The sequence below is a fragment of the Oratosquilla oratoria genome, chromosome 32 (assembly GCF_046742065.1).
Source record: "Oratosquilla oratoria isolate Oo_2021 chromosome 32, ASM4674206v1, whole genome shotgun sequence".
In the NCBI taxonomy this organism is placed as follows: domain Eukaryota; kingdom Metazoa; phylum Arthropoda; class Malacostraca; order Stomatopoda; family Squillidae; genus Oratosquilla; species Oratosquilla oratoria.
The window spans coordinates 9531089-9551339 of record NC_134808.1 but is presented as its reverse complement, the minus strand read 5'-3'; the positions used below and the strand labels follow the sequence as shown (position 1 = coordinate 9551339).

The following is a 20251-nucleotide window of genomic DNA, read 5'->3' as shown; positions in this document are numbered from 1 at the left end:
CTCAATTAAAAACATCCCATAAGCTTTCCTAACTACACTCAACAAACTGATCCCTCTGAAACTACTACACTCACATTCATCCCCTTTTCCTTTGTAAAGCAGAACTATACAGGCATTCCCACTGCTACCACCAATGCCTCCCTACCCTCCTCCACATTCAACAGCTCTGTAAAATATTCTGCCCATCTTCCCCTTTGTTACCATAGTCACCCCCTGGTGCTAATTACATTCTCTATTTTTCTAAATGCTTGTAGTGCCTAGCTAGTGTAGCTAATGTTTACATACGGACGCGAATTCACGGTCTGATATTAAAGTGTTTTAGATAAAATGTATCTAGAGATACGTTTATACTTTTGAGATCCACGGTGCTCTAGTTATGTAAGAATTTATAGAAATACGTATTGTAGTTGCTTTTGGTGTATGACCCATGTACGGTGTGTATTGTATGATATTGAACATGTCGTTAGGAGGGTGCCAAGATTGTTGGAACATGGTGTGAATTCAAATCCAAACAAAGGGTGCTTTGTTCCTCCTCTTTCTCTGCTGTGTGAAATTGGAAATGGACACTTAGTGCTTTTGCTGGGGGAAGTAATAGTTGGGAAAAGAATAAATGGGAGGAATAACGGGAGTTTATATAATGGAAACACGCAGGAGGGAAAGAGCAATGGTCTGGTAGGTTATGACTGCATATCTGGTAAGGATGTATACATAATACAGATTGAAGTGATTAGCAAGGATCCAATTTTCATGTGTTTATAGGAGCAGAACTTGTTTGAGGTGGTTAGATAGAGATTGTATAATTTGTGCATGTTTGTGGAACCCATGATGACAATAGGAATTGGTGCTTTTAATTACATGGAATGTTACTGTAATACAATGATTATGTTGATGTGGAGGCAGTAGCTCAACTGAGTAGCAGTGGAAACATTGAATAATTACCTCATATGATAAGAATGGACTTGAATTGAGATGCAATGATAAATGTATATATTTAGTTCTGTACTGTTAGGCTTATTCAATATAGGCATAGATATAATTACCTATCTTTTTGTATCCTCCATTTATGATGATAATTAATGTGGGATGATGATTTTTCCTAACTGAAAGGGGATAAGATATATTTACAGAAGGAAGTGTTTTGGAGGAAGTGAAATAGATATCCGTTTATTGTCACTCCACCTTTAAGGGATGAGGCAAGATCTGTTGTTGTCCTCCTAGATCCTTTATTTACTAACTAATTGCTTCAAGGTTAGAGGTGGTGCCGTGACACCTTAGAACCTCCTATTCTGTTGATCTGTCCATCTGCCCCTTTTACCTTTTTTCTCTACTTAATTCACCTCCCCTTCATCTCTTAATTTCCTTCCAAAACATCTTTACAGCTTTCAAAATTTTCTGTCATACTCTTCCCCCATTTTAAATCTGCTCTCCATTTAGCTTTTGTTTCTCTTCTTTTTTCTTTATAACTCTCATACTTTTCTGGGGGATTGGCTTCATGTTACTGTGCGATATAAACTGTGCAGTAGCATGTGGCCAATACTTTAGGGACCATATGGGGTGCCCCTATGGACCAGGGCCTCACATCATTTTGTCTATGTTAGAGGAAATTTCTAATCAGAGAAATGATCCTACTTTATTTTACTACAATTGTCCCTTTGTTATGTTGTCACACACCCCTCTTAACCCCTTCCATACGGTGCCGCCTGCATAACTGACATACTCTCTAAACTGGCTTCATCACATTTTCTATGGTTATCAAAATTCACGGGTGAAAGAGAGAACGATCGATATAAGCGGTGACTATTTTTTATGATGCGAGTATTATGACGCAACATCATACGTCTGGCAGCTAATGCTGCCCGCGAGATTTTGGCCAGGAGTGAAGTGGTTAATACTGTCTTATACCACTTCTTTGAGTATGTATTTCCATTTTTTCCTTTCCCCTGTGATAGGGTGAGGAAAGAATATTGCCACAGCGTCTTTCCACTTTGGTCATTAAGGCGGATAAAACAGGATGGAATGATGGGACTAGGCATCCTGCTCTCTGTAGCCCTATGGGTACATTCCTATGAGAAGTCAAGGTATATGAGAGTCTGGGAGTTTTTCAACCAGAACCCTAAGGTTTAGGTCTTTTAATGTGTGTGGGTGTGGTACAGATCTGAGTAAAAGGGGAGAGATAGGCAGAATGTTTGTGAGAAGGATGATGGATGTGTTGCCATTAAGTGAATCTAAATTGAAAGGGAGAGGTGATTTAGAGTTTGGGAGTGTAGTGGGGAGGGTGTTGGGAGTGAGGAGAGGAGGAAGGGAAGGGGTGGTTCTACTAAGAAGGAGATAGGTAAGCGTGTGGTAGAGTGGAAAGTTTCTTCAAGAATAAAGTAGATGGTGAAACTGGGAATGGAGATGTGGGTCTTTGTAAGTACATATGGGCCTGGTAGTGAGAAGAGTGAAGAGGAAAAGGAGGCTTTTTGGACAGATTTAAATGAGTGCATAGAGAGCTTTGGGAGGAATGTTAATGTAGCGGTATTGGGAGATCTCCATGCCAGAGTAGGAGATGAACCAACAGATGGAGTTGTTGGGAAGTGTAGAGTGTCAGATAAAAATCATAGTGGCAAGTTAAAGATGAACATGTGTTTAGAGTTGATGATAGCTGGCACAGTGTTTAGGAAGAAAGTCAAGCATAAATACACATGGGAGAAGGTGGTGGGTGGAAGGGTGGTTGATAAGGGATTAATGTATTATGTAGTGGTATCCAGGAAAAGAGTAGGAAGAGTTCTGGATGTCCATGTTCTTAGGTGAGAGAGAGTGGGGGAATATCAATTAATCTTATGGTGGAAGGTAAGTTGAGGGTGAGGATAAATGGAGAAAGAGGCAAAGGGCAGAAGATAGAGAGGTACTTAGAGCAATCTGTTTAAATGTGAAGGAAAAGGAGCAGGAGTACAAGCTGAGAGCAGTGTGGTAAGTGGTAAAAGACAGAGGGGAAATAGGTGTGGAAGAGGAGTGGGGGTGTTTCAAGGAGGAAGTGACAAGGTGTGCAAAGATGGTACGTGGAACAAGGATGATGGGAGGTAATAGAAAGTAGTGAGTGGTGGAATGAAATGAAGAAGACAGTAGAAGAGAAGAAACAAGCATTCAGGGACTGGTTGCAAAGTAGGACAAGAGTAGGAGATGAGAGGTACAAAGAAGTATGACAAAAAATGAGGTAATCAGGAGAGTACATGTAAAATGGGGAAGTATGAACATTTTTTGAAAGCAATAAAAAGATGTTTTGTAAGGAAATTACAAGAGGAAGAGGGGGTGAGTCAAGTAGAGAAGAAAAAGGAAAAGGCATAGATGGACAGATATTAATGGAAGAGGAGGTGGTAAGGGGAAGGTGGGCAGAGTATTTTGGAGAGCTTTTAGACAGGAAGGCATTGTGGGATTGGGGGAAAATTGTTAAGGGTGTCAGAACTTTACACCCCAGGAGTTGAATAACAGTGTAAATTGCAATATATATATATTTTTAACTTACTCCAGCAGCTTCATTGGCCTATGAGGGTTCTGCATAATTTACTTATAGTTTTGTGTGGGTACTTCCTTCTATATAGTGTTGTGTATATATTAATGTCTGAGAACAAAGGCCGAATCAAACAAGTTTAAGTACAATCAAACTAATAATTAACAATCAGTCACACCAATAACTAATGATAACAAAAATTTTATACATATATTTACACACACTCGTGGTGACCCGTCTTTGTATCTCTCCGCATCAAGTTTTATCTTAAAATCTTGTATAGTGTTTGCACATACTGTTTTGATGTCTAATTTGTTCCATGTATTAATCGCTCTGTGTGGGAAACTGTTCCTTTTCAAGTTTTTTCTATAACTATTTTTTTTTTCCGTGTCCTCTCGTTTTACCGTTGTCCCACACTAACAGGTTGTTCCTGTCTAAAACTTCCATTCCTTTCATTATTCTGTAGTCAGCAAATCTCCTCTTTCTCTTCTTTGTTCCAGTGTTGGTAGGTTCAATTTGGATAGTCTTTGCTCATATGTTAGTTCGTCGAGAGTCGGTGCTAGTTTGGTTGTCGCTCTTTGTAATCTTTCTAGTTTCTTAATATTCTTTTTGGTACTGGGTATCCAAAGTGATGCTGCATACTCAAGTTTTGGTCTTATTAGTGTAGTTAGTATTTTCTTTATCATTTCTTCATCCATATAAGTAAATGCCACTTTGATTGACCTCAATAAATTGTAGGTTTCTCCGAATATTTTATTTATATGCTTATCTGGTTTCATGTCCTTTCCAATCATCACTCCAAGATCTTTTTCAGAGTTTGCTTTTTTATTTTTCTTCCCCAATTATGTAATCTTTTGATATTCTGTTTTTACTCTTTCCAAATTACATTATACTGCATTTCTTTATATTAAATTTCACTTCCCACTTTTGAGTCCAATTCCATATCGTGTCCAGATCTTGTTGCAACGAGTTCCAGTCCTCTTCCGTTTTTACCTTCTTGACCACTTCAGTACGGGACTTAAATCTCGCGGGCAGCAGCCAATGCCAGCCGTACGACGTGTTGTAATAATACTCGCATCATAAAATATAGTCACCGCTTATATCGATCGTTCTCTCTTTCACCCGCGAATTTTGAAAACCACAGAGAATGGGATTCAGGGCACATTTGAGAGAATGTAAAAACACAGGGGCGACTACAATAAATATAATCAAGACGCCGATATGGCAGCGTCGCGAATCCACTTGCTCCTCATGACGCCTACGTAGGCGGCACCGTATGGAAGGGGTAAGTAATTTTGCATCATCTGCAAAAAAATTCATATAGCACTCCACGCCTTCATTCATGTCATTAATGTATATGGCGAACATGATCGGGGCCAGTACTGATCCTTGCGGGACACCGCTTTTTACTTCTTCCCAGTTGGAGAATTTTTCTCTTATTACAACTCTCATTTTCCTCCCAATCAGGAAGTCTTTCATCCATTCCAATAATTTTCCTCTGATGCCACCCTTTGACTCTATCTTATTTATTAGTTTCCTGAGGTACCTTATCGAATGCCTTTTGCAGGTCCAGAAAAGCAGTCCACCCATCAATCTCTTTCTTGTATTATGTCTACTAATCTTGAGTAAAAGCAGATCAGATTTGTTGTACATGATCTCCCTTGTCTGAATCCAAATTGATTTGGGTTCAGTATAGGTTTTTCTTCCAATACCATCTGTTTTTGACAACTCTTTCACAAATTTTTGCTATTGTGCTTGTTAGTGAGACCGGTCTGTAGTTAGATGGATCTTCTTTATCACCTCCCTTATAAATTGGTACAATGTTTGCCTTTTTCCAGTCCAATGGTAATTTTCCTTCTTTAAGTGAGGATTTAATTATATTATATATTTTGTCAGTTAATTCCTCCATACATTCCTTCAGTATCCAGTTTGCAATTCCGTCTGGGCCATGTGATTTTCTGACATCAAGGGTTTTAATTTGATCACTGATTTCTTTTTGTGTTACGTTTATTTCTTTCATTGCTGGGGACAATTCTCTCTCTCTATCTACACTGTTAGGCGAGTTTTCTATTGTGAATACTGATCTGAAGTGGTTGTTCATAATTTCAGCCATTTCCAGTTCTTCTGTATATTCCTTTTTATCTTGGCGCAGTTTTTCTATTTCTTGTTTGTTTTTCAGTTTTCCATTTACATATTTGTATAAGAGTTTGGGTTCTTCCTTACATTTGCCTATTATCTTTTTTTTCATAATTCCTCTTTTCATCTCTGTGTATTTTTACATATTCGTTTCTTAGTTTGATGTACATTTGCCATTTGCTTTGTTTCTTATCTCTTTTCCACTTTTTCCAAGCTTTGTCTCTTTTTTCCTTAGCTTCACTACATCTTTTGTTGTACCAGCTCTATATGTATGCCTTTTCCATTTTTTGTTGTGGTACATATTTGTTCACTCATTCATTATAAATTTCTTTTAATATGTTCCATTTTTCTTCTATCCCTGTATCTTCGTTTTGGAATGTGGATGGATTGGTGTGGGAGGTAAAGGCGAGGGTAATTGGCAAAGTACTGGAGATGGTTAACCACTTCAATACGGGACTTAAATCTCGCGGGCAGCAGCCAATGCCAGCCGTATGACGTAACGAAATAATATTCGCATCATAAAATATAGTCGCCGCTTATATCGATCGTTCTCTCTTTCACCCGCGAATTTTGAAAACCACAGAGAATGGGATTAAGGGCGCATTTGGGAGAATGTAAAAACACAGGGGCGACTACAATAAATATAATCAAGACGCCGATATGGCAGCGTTGCGAATCCACTTGCTCCTCATGACGCCTACGTGTGCGGCACCGTATGGAAGGGGTTAAAGAAAATGGAGAAAAGTGGGAGGTGAGCCAGTTGTTTGCTGATGATACTGCACTTATGGCAGGATCAGAGGAGGGATTAAAGGAATTAGTGACAGAGATTGGGAAGGTATGCAATTGGAGAAAGTTGAAGGTAAATGTGAGTAATAGCAAGATGATGAGATGTACAAGGGTAGTGGACAGCAGCAAGCTGGAAGTAAGTCTACAAGGAGAGAGGCTGGCAGAAGTGGATAGCTCTAGGTATTTGGGGTCGCATGTGGCAAGAAAGGGAGTAAAGGTGGAGGTAATTTGTAGATTGAGAGAAGCAAGTAAATGCCTTGGGGGAAAGTGTTACTGGAAATAGGCATCTGGGAGTGGGTGCAGAGAATTATATGAAGGGGTGATTGTGTCGATGGCATTGAGTATGGGGCAGAGACTTGGAAGTTAAGATAGGCAGAAAGGAAAAGTTTATATGTGTTTAAGAAGAAATGTCTGAGAAGTTGCTAGGTTGGATAGAATGAGAAACAAAGTGAGGTGGAGAGAGGGAGTGGAAAAGGTGATGGAAGATAGGTCTGCTGAGAGATTATTGGGATGGATTGGAAACATGGAAAGAACAAGTGATGAAAGATTAGTAAAAGAGGCATGGAAGGCAGAGGTGGAGGGAGTGAATTTGAGGGGACAACTGAAGATGAGATGGGGCAAAGGGGGCATTAGCAAATGGGGAATGTCTGTTGAGCAAGGAAGGGAAAAGGCAGGAGGTAGGGATGAATGGTGAGTGACTGTGTATAGATAATACTGTTATGCAAGGACTAAAGGTGTGGGGGATGGGGGTGCTTATGTGTGAATATTTTGTTGCAGCCTGAAGGGATTTCTCCCAATTTTCTCTTTTTCTGCATGAGGGGACTGGTGGAGGTGGGGAGGTTGTCACTGATTAAGTGAAGCAGCCTTGCTATGGATGTGCAGTGTCTTGCTACAATGCTTCTGACCCAGGGCAGTGGGTAGCACACAGGGATAACCCACCATCCATGAGGAGCTATGACAAGAGTGGGGAAAGGGTGGTAGATGGGAGTGGAATGGGTAGGAATAGGTACATGCCTTTGACATGGCTGCCTCCCTTATAAGGAGGAAAAAGCTTTTGGTATATACAGTAGATAGAATTTTCTCTAATCCTACTTTACAACCAGTCTTGAATGCTTGCTTCTTCTCTTCTACTACCGTCTTCACTTCACCATTCCACTACTCACTATCCTTCCTTCTATTACCTCCCATCATCCTTGTTCCATCTTTGCACACCTTGTCACTTCCTCCTTGAAACACCCCCAACTCCTCTTCCACACCTATTTCCACTCTATCTTTCACCACTTCCCACACTTCTCTCAGCTTCTCCTTGTACTGCTCATTTTCATTTACAACAGTTTGCTCTAAGCACCTATCTTCTGCCCTTTTCCTTTATCTCCAATCCTCCAGTCTCAACATACTTTCCACCAGAAAATTGATATTCCCCCATTCTTCCCCCTTCAGAAAATAAACATCCAGAACTTCCTATTCTTTTCCTAGATACCACTATGTAGTCCTTTAATGCCTTATCAACCACCTTTCTATCTACCACTCTCTCCATGTATACTTATGCTTGACTTTCTTCCTAAACACTATGCTATCATCAACTCTCTAGACATATCTCCATCTTTCACTCACCACTATGATTTTTACCTGGCACTCCACACTTCCCAACAACTCCATCTATTAGTTCATCTCCTACTCTGGCATTGAGATCTCCCAATACCACTACTGTACATTAACATTCCCCTCAAAACTCTCTATGCACTCATTTAAGTTTGTCCAAAAAGTATCCATTTCCTCTACACTCTCCTCACTACCAGGCCCATATGTACTTACAAAGGCCCACATCTTCCTTCCCAGTTTCACCTTCATCTACATTAACCTTGAAGAAATGTCCTTCCACTCCACCAGACGCTTACCTATCTCCTTCCCTTCCTCATCCTCTCCTCATTCGTGACACCCTCCCCATTACACTCCCAAACTCAAAATCACCTCTCCGTTTCAGCTTAGTTTCACTTAATGCCAACACATCCATCATCCTTCTCACAAACATATTGCCTATCCCTTCCCTTTTACTCTCATCTATACCAAACCCATGCACCTTAGAGTTCTGGTTGGAAAACTCCTCCCAGACCTTCATATGCCTTGACTTCTCATAGGAATGTACCCATAGGGCTACAAAGAGCAGGATGCCTAGTCCCGTCACTCCATCCTGTTTTAGCTGCCTTTATGACCAGATTGGGGAGACTCTGGCAGTATTCTTTCTTCCCCCTACCACAAGAGAAAGGCAAAAATGAAAATTTATACTCAAAGAAGTGGTACAAGACAATATTAACCCCTTCACTCCGGGCCAAAATCTCGCGGGCAGCATTAGCTGCCAGACGTGCGATGTTGTGTCATAATACTCGCATTATAAAAAATAAAGTAACCCCTGTAATGCTCGTTCTCTTTCACTCGTGAGTTTTGATAACCATAGAAAATATGATGAAGCCAGTTTACAGAGTATGGGGGTCACGCAGGTACAACTACAATAAATATAATAAAGACGTCGATATGGCAGCCTCGCGTACCCACTTGTTCCTCATGACGCCTACGTAGGCGTTACCGTATGGAAGGGGTTAAGAGGGGTGTGTGACAGCATATTGGAGGGACATTCACAGATTTACAGTAGAATACAGTAGCATAATTCCTCTATGACTATAGATTTCCTCTAACATAAACAAAATGGTAAGTACAGTCGAACCTCGAAAGCCCAGACCCCGAATGCCCGGACCCTCGTATGACCGGTCAAAATGAACAAAGGGCGGACTTTTCAAGCAAAGTTCCCTATTTGTCCGGTAGGTGGCAGCAATGGCCGTACACGTGTACTCAAACCCAGCCCAGTCAAGCCACCATCAGGGCTGCCGTTTCGTAGAATTTTGTACCAAAACGTAGTAAAATAGAGGCATGTGGCAACTGCACAAGGACATGAGGAAATTTTTTCTACATACCAGTGGGCTGTTAAAAACATTCAAAAACTCACTTTTGTTTAAAAATCATAGAACTAGTTATCAAATAATAAATGGTACATCAAAATATGACTTTTATTGGTAATTGTGCTACTTATAAAATATCATACCCCAAAAGATACGTTTTTACCGTGTAGAAAAAATTCTACGCTAAAGTTTCAGCTTTCTTTTAGCGATAATAATAATAATAAAAAAAAATTATATCTTACTGAATATGTTAGGGCATGGGGGCCTTATATACATTCAAGAATAAAAAAACTAGAACCACCATTTTGTCAAAGATTGACAAGTATATCTTGCTATGAAAGTCTGCACACATCCGAGAAAAATGTATGCCCTGGTATGGCAACAATTCCATTCTACACGGTAGTGTAGAAAATGCGGCAACCCTGGCTGCCACCACTGTCCCGCGTGCATACCTTCCGATATTTACAGTGTACGTAATAAAAAATACAGTACAGTACACTATATACAGTACATTTACATGCCTGTATTAGTTATTATTACAGAATTATTAGTATTATAGCATTATTATTACAGTGTTAGAGTATTATTCTCATGCGTTTCTATGCCATATCATACATTACCTATACGTATACCGCTATGAAAATCTACGGGTGTCAGGGCGATATTTTCGATGACCGGACGTTTGGCACGACCGGACCACCCTTCCCCCCAATTAGTCCGGGCTTTCGAGGTTTGACTATACTAGAAACATATTCCAGTAAAATTAGATATCTTAAATTTTCATGGTGGTTACCCTTAATCAAGAAATCTCTTCTGTCAATGTAATATATCCCTTTTAGTGATCTGAATACTATAATGATATCACTTTTCTCTTCAATCTTTCATAGTTGGTAGATCCAATGCTTTTAGTATTTCTTAATACAGTTTATGTGCCAGGCTGGGAACCAGTTTGGTTGTTACCCTTTCTATTCTCTCAATCTTGCTTATATCCAACATTGTATCACCAAACATTGATACATATTCCAGTCTTGGATGGATCAGGGTTTTGATGATTTTTTCCCATCATCTCTTCATCCATATTGTGAAAAGCCACTTTAATCTTCTGAAGCAGTCTATACATCTCTCCCACTATCCTGCTATGTCTGTCCAGTGACAGGTTATCTTTTATCTCATCATCACATTCCCATATTTTTGCAGAGGATCCAAGAATGGGAAATGAAGTTCAATGCCAAAAATGCAAAGTACTGAAAATGGGCAATTGTGGCAAAAGACACTCCTTAAACTATTCCTTGGGAAGTGAACCCATTATAAAAGTAAAAGAAGAGAAAGATTTGGGAGTCTTGATAAAAGACAACCTGTCACCTGACAGAGATATCAGCAGGATTGAGGGAGAGACATATGACTACTGTAGAAGATCAAAGTGGCATTTCACTATATGAATGAAGAGATGATGAAAAAACTCATTGAAACTCTGATCCATCCAAGACTGGAATATGTGTCAGAGTGAAGAATATAAGCAAGATTAAGAAAATACAAAGGGTAGCAACCAAAGTGGTCCCCAGCCTGGCAGATAAACCATACGAGGAAAGACTAATAGCACCGAGTCTACCAACTTTGAAAGATTGATGAGAAAAAGGTGATGATTACAATATTCAGGTCACTAAAGGGGATAGATTGCACTGACAGAAGAGATCTCTTGATTAAAGATGAGTGCTATATTTCTTCACATCCTTTTGACATGTGGGAGAAAATTAAGAAAAATCCATGTCGAAAGGATATGAAGAAATACAGTTTTCCATATACTGTACATGCATAAATACTTGGAATACATACATATATACATATACCAAAGGTTCTTTCCCCCTAACAAGGGAGGTAGCCAAAAAACAGAGGCATAAAATCCACTCCCACCCATTCCACTCCCATTCACCTCACTCCTTCCCTCTTATCTTGGCTCCTCCTGGATGACGGGTCATCCCTGCATCTCCAAGTATAAAAATTATTTGGAATAGCTTAGGAAATAATATAGCACAAGCTAAAACAATACACAAGTTCAAATCTAAATACAAGAATTGGAAATCAAGGATATAGATTAGATTGGAACTGTATTGAACTTGAGTCTAGGTATGATTAAATACTAGAGAATAGGAGACAGGACCCATGAGCGTTGCTCCTTTCCTGTATACTACAATTAGGTAAATACACAGTGGGAAGTGAGAAACCCCAGGTAGAGCAAAGTCCTGTCAGTTGCTGTAAGCCACTGTGATTTTAGGCTGATGTTGGTTCACTTCCCCACTTTGCCAGGGCTGTTGGGAACAAATGCAACATGGCCTGTAGTGGGTCCCAGGAATCAAGCTCATAACCACTTGCTCATGAGGTCAACACAGTACCCACTTCACAACTCCTCAGCATAAAGTGGCAAGATAAGATATCCAACACAGAAGTCCTCATTCATGTTAATCTGCCCAGTATCCACACCATCCTGATGCAATCACAGTTTCACTGGGCAGGGCATCTAGTCTGCATGGCATATCACCGGCTACTGAAGAAATTGTTATATGGCAAACTCCAACTAGGAAAGCACTCCTGTGGAGGCCCAAAGAAGCACTTCAAAGACACTTTAACCACTTCCATACGGTGACACCTACGTAGGCGTCATGAGGAGCAAGTGGGTATGCGATGATGCCGACGTCGGCGTCTTGATTATATTTATTGTAGTCGTACCTGCGTGACCCTCATTCTCTCTAAACTGCCTTCATCATATTTTCTATGGTTATCAAAATTCACGGGTGAAAGAGAACGAGCGATTGAGCAGTGACTTTATTTTTTATAATGTGATTATTATGACGCAACATCGCATGCAATCTGCCCCGGAGTGAAGAGGTTAAATGTCTCACCAAATACCTTAAACATCAATTATACCACAATACCAGCAGAACTCCAACTGCAGCCACCATTCCTTGTCCACACTGCCAAGAGAATCTATTGGGTGCAGATCGATCTAACCAGCCATCAGAGCACCCACAAAGACTAACCCCAACCAGTAAATGATTTGATGGTTTTTGTCAGCAAGACAGACAAACAACAGATATCCAGGTGAGTATATTCTAACATTTGTAAGGTGAACTATAAATCCCACTTTTGGAGTAAAGAAAGTTGCTGTAAGAAGATCACTGTCTGTGATCCTCTTCAGTGTGACTTTACATTCAGGTTAGTGAGTTTATATACTTGTTGGGGGAACAAAGTGGGGATGTGGGAAGGCAAGTATGTTAACATGTGGTTCTTAATTATTGCACGTCAAGTGGTAGTGGTGGCATCAGGTCTGAGTGAACAATTTTACAAATGAGTTTACCGACTGCTCGACTGGTGACAGTTTCAGGGGACTATTGTCCTTTTGATGTATTAAAATTTGGTAATTGTTTGATCTGGGATTATTCAACTATAGAAGAAAAATAGTTGATAGATTATACCACTTCTTAAAACTGTCATCCAGGAGGTGCTCTGTCATCCAGGAGGTGCTAAGATAAGAGGGAGGGTGGAAGGGGGTGAAGTGTATTAAGGGATGGATTGGGCGGGAATGGTTATATGTCTTTTTCTTTTTGGCTACCTCCCTTGTAAGGGGGAAACAGCCTTGGTATATGTTTGTATAAAACTGCAGCAATATTTTTCACCAATATGCAATTTTTAATCAATTAAGCAGATACCTAAAAGTCAGTGGAAAATACCTTTTCTATCTATACCTTATAAGGGAGGTAGTCAGCTGAAGCAAAATAAATAAATAAATAAAAACAATAATTTAATTAGCTGTTGTTCCATCGACAAAATCTACTTTAAACCAATAAAATATACAATACAGTACAATAGAGTATAAAATCTGTGTATATAATGCAATGTCCTTGTTTCCTACAAAATTTACAAAGATTCACCAATTTATAAAATAATCTATGCATATACCTAATCATATACTCTACAAGTAGGTCATAGCAATATTATTAAAATAATATCAAGCAATACTTAATGAATTCAATCTACACAAATTTTTTTTAGTATCTATATTTGAAGGAACTTTGCCATTACCATTCTAATCATCTTACCGGTTTAGTGTATAAAAGATCTTGAAAGTCCTGCCAGGATCTATAGGCCCACTTATGGGTGTTGTCACTTATAACAAGCATCACTGCATTTCTTTGTTCCAAATCTTAAAAATATGTAACTAAAATTAATTCTCTTGACAGTTTTTGTGCAAGTTCATATTTTGATAATCTCCAATTTCATGACCACTTGCAAAAATTATGACCACTTGCAAAAATTACTAAGATTACTCTATGTAAATACAGTAATTACCAATAATGGCAACAACCTGTAATGATGAGCTTACTTTGAGCGGACAGACTTGTCTGATGATCTCCACTCCATTCTTTCAAGTACAACTACATTTTTTTTTTTTTTTTTTTTTTTTTTTTACTAGTTCAATACATGGCAGCCCAGAAAACAAATAACTTGGCAAAGTTTAAAATTGATAACTTGCTATTCCAAATGAAATTCAATTGAGAGTACAAAAGTTTTCAGCAAATACACAATATACAACAATTAATATCTTTATAATTCAAGTGTACAAAAATGCCTACAGCTTCATTCCACACCAAATGCACACTGACACTAAAGATTACAAGAATCCCTACAAGTGCACACTCTTATGACTTCATCCCTAATCCAAAGCTGCATGACTACCAGAGAATGTTTACAAAATGAGATTGCATTCATATAATGACAAGAATTTTATTGACTGAAAAAGTGGATAAAAGAAAAATAATTAATATGCTTTACAATAAATTCTTCACATGATCATCTGGGTATCAGTTGGGGATCTGATGCCAGTTGCTTTATAGATATCTTATATTATTGTGCTTCATTCTATTATTTCTATTGCATTACATTATGTAACATATCATTAATAACTTTTTGTGTGTACTATGATAAATTATATATTATGTTGTATAACATAATACAATGTAATGTCTTATATGATGTTATATCACTTTGCATCAAATTATTACATTTTCATTTAATTTTGTTATACTATGTTATTATTTAATTATGTAAATTATAAGTTATTTTGTGACATTTTTTGTTTTATATATTTCTACACCACTCACTCATCTTTACAGATACAACTAGGTAAATTGTTACATTTTCGGACGATACTTCACACACACTGGAGTTGGTTCTGGTATTTACAAAACTGATTAAATAACTACATTTCAAATTGTAAGTTATATGCTTTGGTCAGAACAACAGCAGGCCCCACATTCTAGGAGAGATCACAGCCTTGTTTCTCATTGTATACCACCAGCTTCACCACAGAGTCACATTCCCCTGAAGAAGCACAGAGTGAAACTGGTCATGAAGACCAGAGCTAATTCTATATCCACCATCTTCTTTGTTATTTTCTCAATTTTCCGAATCACTAAAAAGATAGTTAATATAGAATTAGCTCTGGTCTTCAATCGAACATGTCTACAAGAGAACTTACTACCTATTTATACTAATACAGTAAAAGACCTCGTATCCAGTCTTCTTTTATCCGGCACTTCGAATAACCGGCATATTTTTTCACAAAAATCAAAAAATTGTGATAAGATATATGTAAAAAAAATCAAAATAAATCTAAATTTCCCACACGCATTTAAAATTCCTGCAAGTGGTTGTAGTTGCTCTTGCCGCCACCAGGGCTTCTCAGTCCCATTCACTTCTCCCGCCACGTGTTAGCCACCTCCATGCACATGTTAGCCAACTCTATTTTATCATGCCCAAGGTTGAGAAGAGGAAACGTGTGGTGCTTTTACTTAAGCAAAAGGTGGACATATGCAGAAGATTGGAGAAAGGTGAAAATAGAAAAATACTAATAGAAGAATACAGCATTGGATTGTTTACCATTTATGATATCAAGGCCCAATCCAAGAAACTAAGAGTTTGTGAAGTTGAGTGACACCCCTAAAGCTGCAGAAAATCCCTACACTCTACAACATAAACATGTGGAAATGCTTGGCAAAGTGTTGTATGAGTGGTTTTGTCTTTAACCCCTTCCATACGGTGCTGCATACGTAGGCGTCATGAGGAGCAAGTGGATACGCGACGCTGCCATATCGGCGTCTTGATTATATTTATTGTAGTTGCCCCTCCGTAATGACATTCTCCCTAAACTGTCTGTAATCACATTTTCTATGGTTATCAAAATTCACGGGTGAAAGAGAGAACGATCGATATAAGCGGTGACTACATTTTATGATGCGAGTATTATTACGACACGTTGTACGGCTGGCATCGGCTGCTGCCCGCGAGATTTAAGGCCCGTACTGAAGAGGTTAAAGGTATGAAGGTGCAGCTATGTCAGGCCCAATGCTGCAAGAAAAAGCCAAAGATTTTGCTGAAAAGATGTCAATTGGAGAATTGTGCCAGTTCTCAGATGGATGGCTACACAGATTCAAGAATCGCCATGTAATATGTCATCTTGATGTGTCTGGGGAAGCAAAATATGATGATTTACCTTCTGCAGAGGAGTTATAGACAGGTACGTTAATTAACCTATGCCTTCATGGTAAACATTCGCATCTCATATCTAAATTTTCCTCTTGCATACACGGATGCATAGCATATATCTATGCATTTTTTTTTTTTTTTTTTTTTTTTCCTCCTTTCTGTCATAGATTTGCAACACTGGTTGCTGAGTACCATCTGAAACCGGAGCAGATCTACAATGCTGATGAGACTGGCCTGTTCTACCGCTGTCTACCGACATCTACACTAGCAAGTGAAGCAGAAGAAGCCGCTAATGAATTAAAATAAAGCAAGGATAGACTGACGGTGTTACTGTGTGCGAACATGGCAGGGACACATAAAGTTAAATTGTGTGTCATTGGGAAATACCGGAAGCCACGTTGTTTTAAAAATCTAACATACCTGCCACTGGACTATCTTGCACAAAAGAATGCATGGACGGACTCAGAAACATTCATGAACTGGTTCAAGTATGTGTTTGTCCCATCAGTAAAAGAAATTTTGAAAAAGAAAGGATTTCCAGAGGACAGCAAAGTTATTCTCTTACTCAACAACTGTAAAGCACATCCACCAGCTGAGGAACTGAGCACTGGAAACATTTCTGTTGTGTATTTACCGCCGAACATAACAAGTGTGACCCAACCCATAGATCAAGGAGTGATTCAAAACTTTAAAATTATCGGAATTTTTTTATGCACAAACTAGTTTATTTAGAGGATGGTGGCATTTCCAAATTCCAATGAAGGTTTAATATTAACCTCTTCACTCCAGGGCACATTGCATGTCTGGCAGCATTAGCTGCCCAACGTGCAATGTTGCATCATAATAATCGTATTATAAAAAATAAAGTCAGTGCTCATTCGTTCTCTTTCACCCATGAATTTTGATAACCATAGAAAATATGATGAAGCCAGTTTAGAGAGAATGGAGGTTATGTAGGTACAACTACAATAAATATAATCAAGACACCGACGTCGGTATCATTGCATACCCACTTGCTCCTCATGACGCCTACGTAGGCGTCACCGTATGGAGGTGGTTAAGGATGCTATTTTCATGGCTTTACTAGCTTGGGAGGATGTAAAATAAAACAACAAACTTTAAAGCAATGTTGGAGAAAATTATATCTGAAAACAATGTTTGCAGATCAGGAAGGGGATTATCATTTTTAGAGTTTTCCATCAGCAAGAAAGAAGTTGGTGGTGAAAGAATTGAAAGAGATGGGTGGTTGTGCTAAATTTAGCATTAGTGATAGAGCGATACAAGCATGAGTGGATGTGGAGTGACCAAGCATCAACATTATCACTTAATGATGATGAAATCATACAATTAGTTCTCGATGAACACCACACAAAAATGACAGAGGCAGATAGTGAAGAAGACGAAACTGAGCTGAAAGTGTTGTGGAAGGATGCAGCAAAGGGTATAGCAGTGTTTGTGAAATTTGCAGAACAGTGCACATACATGAGCATGCATGATGTATTTACCTAGTTGTATTTTGCAGGGAGAAATGTCAATGTAATAGTACTGGGAGACTTTAATGCTAGGGTAGGAAATGGTCCAATTGATGGAGTGGTTGGGAAATGTGGAGTTCCAGGAAAGAATCGTAGTGGAGAGTTGATGTTGGAAATGTGTCTAGAGAGTTGATGATAGCAAATACAGTGTTTCGGAAGAAAGTCAAGCATAAGTACACATGGGAGAGGGTGGTGGATGGAAGGGTGGTAGATAGAGCGTTAATGGATTATGTAGTGGTAAATAGGGCTATGATAGGAAGAGTTAAGGATGTACATGTGCTAAGGGGAGAGGGTGGGGGAATATCAGATCATTTTTTGGTGGAAGGTAAGTTGAGAGTGGAAGGTAAGTTGAGAGTGGAGGATAGATGGAGAAAGAGGAAAGGGACAAAAGGTAGGGAGGTACTCAGAGTGAACTCTTTAAATGAAAAGGAAAAGGAGAAGTACAGTAGACCCTCGTTTTACGCGGATTTTTTTATGCGCGGTTTTGAATTTACGCGGATTTTTGGGCTGCCTTACTACAGCCGCTGGACCAGGGTGTCATTCGGGCATTTAAGGCCTATTACACACGGCTTTCTATGTCTCGAATGCACTCTATCCTAGATGAGAATCCAGACCTGGGCGTCAAAGAATATTGGAAATCATTCACAATTGCAGACTGCCTCACTATTGTGGAAGGGGCAACCAAGGAAGTTAAGCATCAGACTGTCAACTCCTGCTGGAAAATTCTGTAGCCAAGCTGTGTCCATTCTTTTACAGGCTTTTCAGCGGATGAGCAAGTGGAAGATCAGGTGAAGAAGACTGTAGCCTTAGCAAAGGAAGTTGGCGGTGAAGGATTTGCAGATATGGAGGAAGAAGAGGTTCGGGAACTGGTTCGTGGCCATGCAGTTGAGCTGTCTGAGGAGGAACTGGTGGAACTCGTCCAGTCGGCCAGTGAGGAGGAGGAGGAGGAGAAGGGCAATGTTGAAGAAGAAAGCCAGCCACAGGAAGGATTAACTTTGGACTCATTGGCAGCCTTGATACGACAGGCCTCCGCTCTCAAGGCTGCCATTTATGAGACTGACACATCCATGGTGAGGGCAATTGCGGCGCAGAATGGCATCGACAGTGTTATGGTGCCCTACAAAGCCGTTTTGCAGGACATGAAAAAGCGCCGAGTACAATTGCCCATCACCATGTTTTTACAGAAACATGGTGGTCCAGCTAATTCTGATGCCGAGTCCGACTAGACTGCTACCTAGACTACTACCCCTTCTACATATATTCATTTCATGCACTGTTTTTTCTTGTTCTTTTGTTTGTATTGTATTGTTTTCCTATTTTTCTATTGTATTATTTTGTTCAATATGGCAATTCATTGTGGAAATAAAATTATTAGGGTTCTAATGATTGTTTTGGTATATCTCCTTCAGTGGCGGAATTTTACGCGGATTTTCGTTTTACGCGGGGGTTCCCGGTCCCTAACCCCCGCGTAAAACGAGGGTCTACTGTACAAGAAGAAGCTGAAGGAGTGGGAGGGAGTGAAGGATAGAATAGAGGTAGGAGTGGAGGAGGAATGGGGATGGTTCAAGGAGGGAGTCTTAAAGTGTGCAAAGATGGTGTGTGGAACAAGGAGGACAGGAGAAAATAGAAGGAAGGGTAGTGAGTGGTGGGATGAGGAAACAAAGAAGGTTGTAGACGAGAAGAAGCGAGCTTTCACAGATTGGTTACAGAATAGGACGAGGGAGTCATATGAGAGGTACAAAGAAAAGAGAAGTAATGCAAAAGGTAAAGGAGGCAAAAAGGAGAGCAGATGTGAAGTGGGGTAAGAGTATGACAGAAAATTTTGAAAGTAATAAAAAGATGTTTTGGAAAGACATTAAGGAGAGGCTCCGGTGGTCATAGGGAGGAGGAATTTTATTTTATCTTCAGGGTTGCCCAAAAATTACACAATTATAAACAAATTAAATGAAGTATTTTGACCCTGAAATTTACCTTTATTTCCCTAAGGGCGCCGCCCTTAGGCATGTTTTGTACGTCAAAACTATGCATTTCCTGAGGCTGAACACGGTTATAATTACCATTATATTGATTTGAAATTTATGCTATTACTTCTTGTGTAGATTAACAATTGTAAACAGCCATTTTATTTTATTATTATTATTATTTTTTTTTTTTTTTGGGTCATCTACTTTCATGTATCTTTTTATCATTTTTCACGTAAAAAAATGGTAAAAAAAAAAAAAAAATCAATATTAAAAAAAAAAATGGCTCTTTATTTATCATCAGAGATATCCATAGTTATTGCACCATAATTTCATGGAATTTGAACAGTAAATAAAGAAGTTCTGGCACTTTATAATAAAAAAAAAAGTTAGTTTTGAGATACGGCCAATTAAAGATTCTGAAAGAATTTTTACACTCATTTTTTTCTCAAAACCAATTAATGCTATGCTGAATACTCTATTATTACGACTACTGTCTTACTTATCTTTGTATAGAGAAGGCTGGATCTCTCATATTTTGACTCTAGGGTTCAAGAAAGGCACTTGGTCCCCCCCCCTACCCATCCGGGAAGAGTATTACTTCAGAGGGTATTGCAACTGCCCACATTCCTCACTGTTGCAAAGTTTTTCTTAGAACCCTCCTGCAGAGTCTCTTTTGTCTATTGTTGCTCTCATCTTCTTGCTCTTCTTACTGGGTCCTCTTTCTGAGGATAATAGCCTTCTTTTCTCCATCTTGCTTAGGCTTCTGTCCAGTGCCTGTGACCCGAGCTTGAGTTCTTTCAATATAGAGCCTTCCTGGTAGCCAAAGCTATGGCTTAGAATTGCACTTCT

The 20251-nt window shown here is 39.2% G+C and overlaps 1 protein-coding gene across 4 annotated transcripts in view; it reads right to left on the bottom strand.

Moving 5' to 3' along the window:
• The window catches only part of Tmem18 (transmembrane protein 18), a 118527-nt gene that overhangs the window by 48548 nt on the left and 49728 nt on the right, over nucleotides 1-20251 (bottom strand). The window contains exon 2 of one of the 4 annotated variants that reach the window (XM_076213786.1): nucleotides 13461-13564. The exons of 1 other annotated variant lie outside the window; for it this stretch is intronic. In XM_076213786.1, coding sequence (XP_076069901.1) covers nucleotides 13461-13541 — 81 coding nt within the window. In that variant the 5' untranslated portion in view covers nucleotides 13542-13564. Of the gene's footprint in view, nucleotides 1-8492; nucleotides 8547-13460; nucleotides 13565-20251 lie in introns of those variants that run through there. 2 more of the 4 variants (XM_076213788.1, XM_076213789.1) reach the window with 2 other exon arrangements.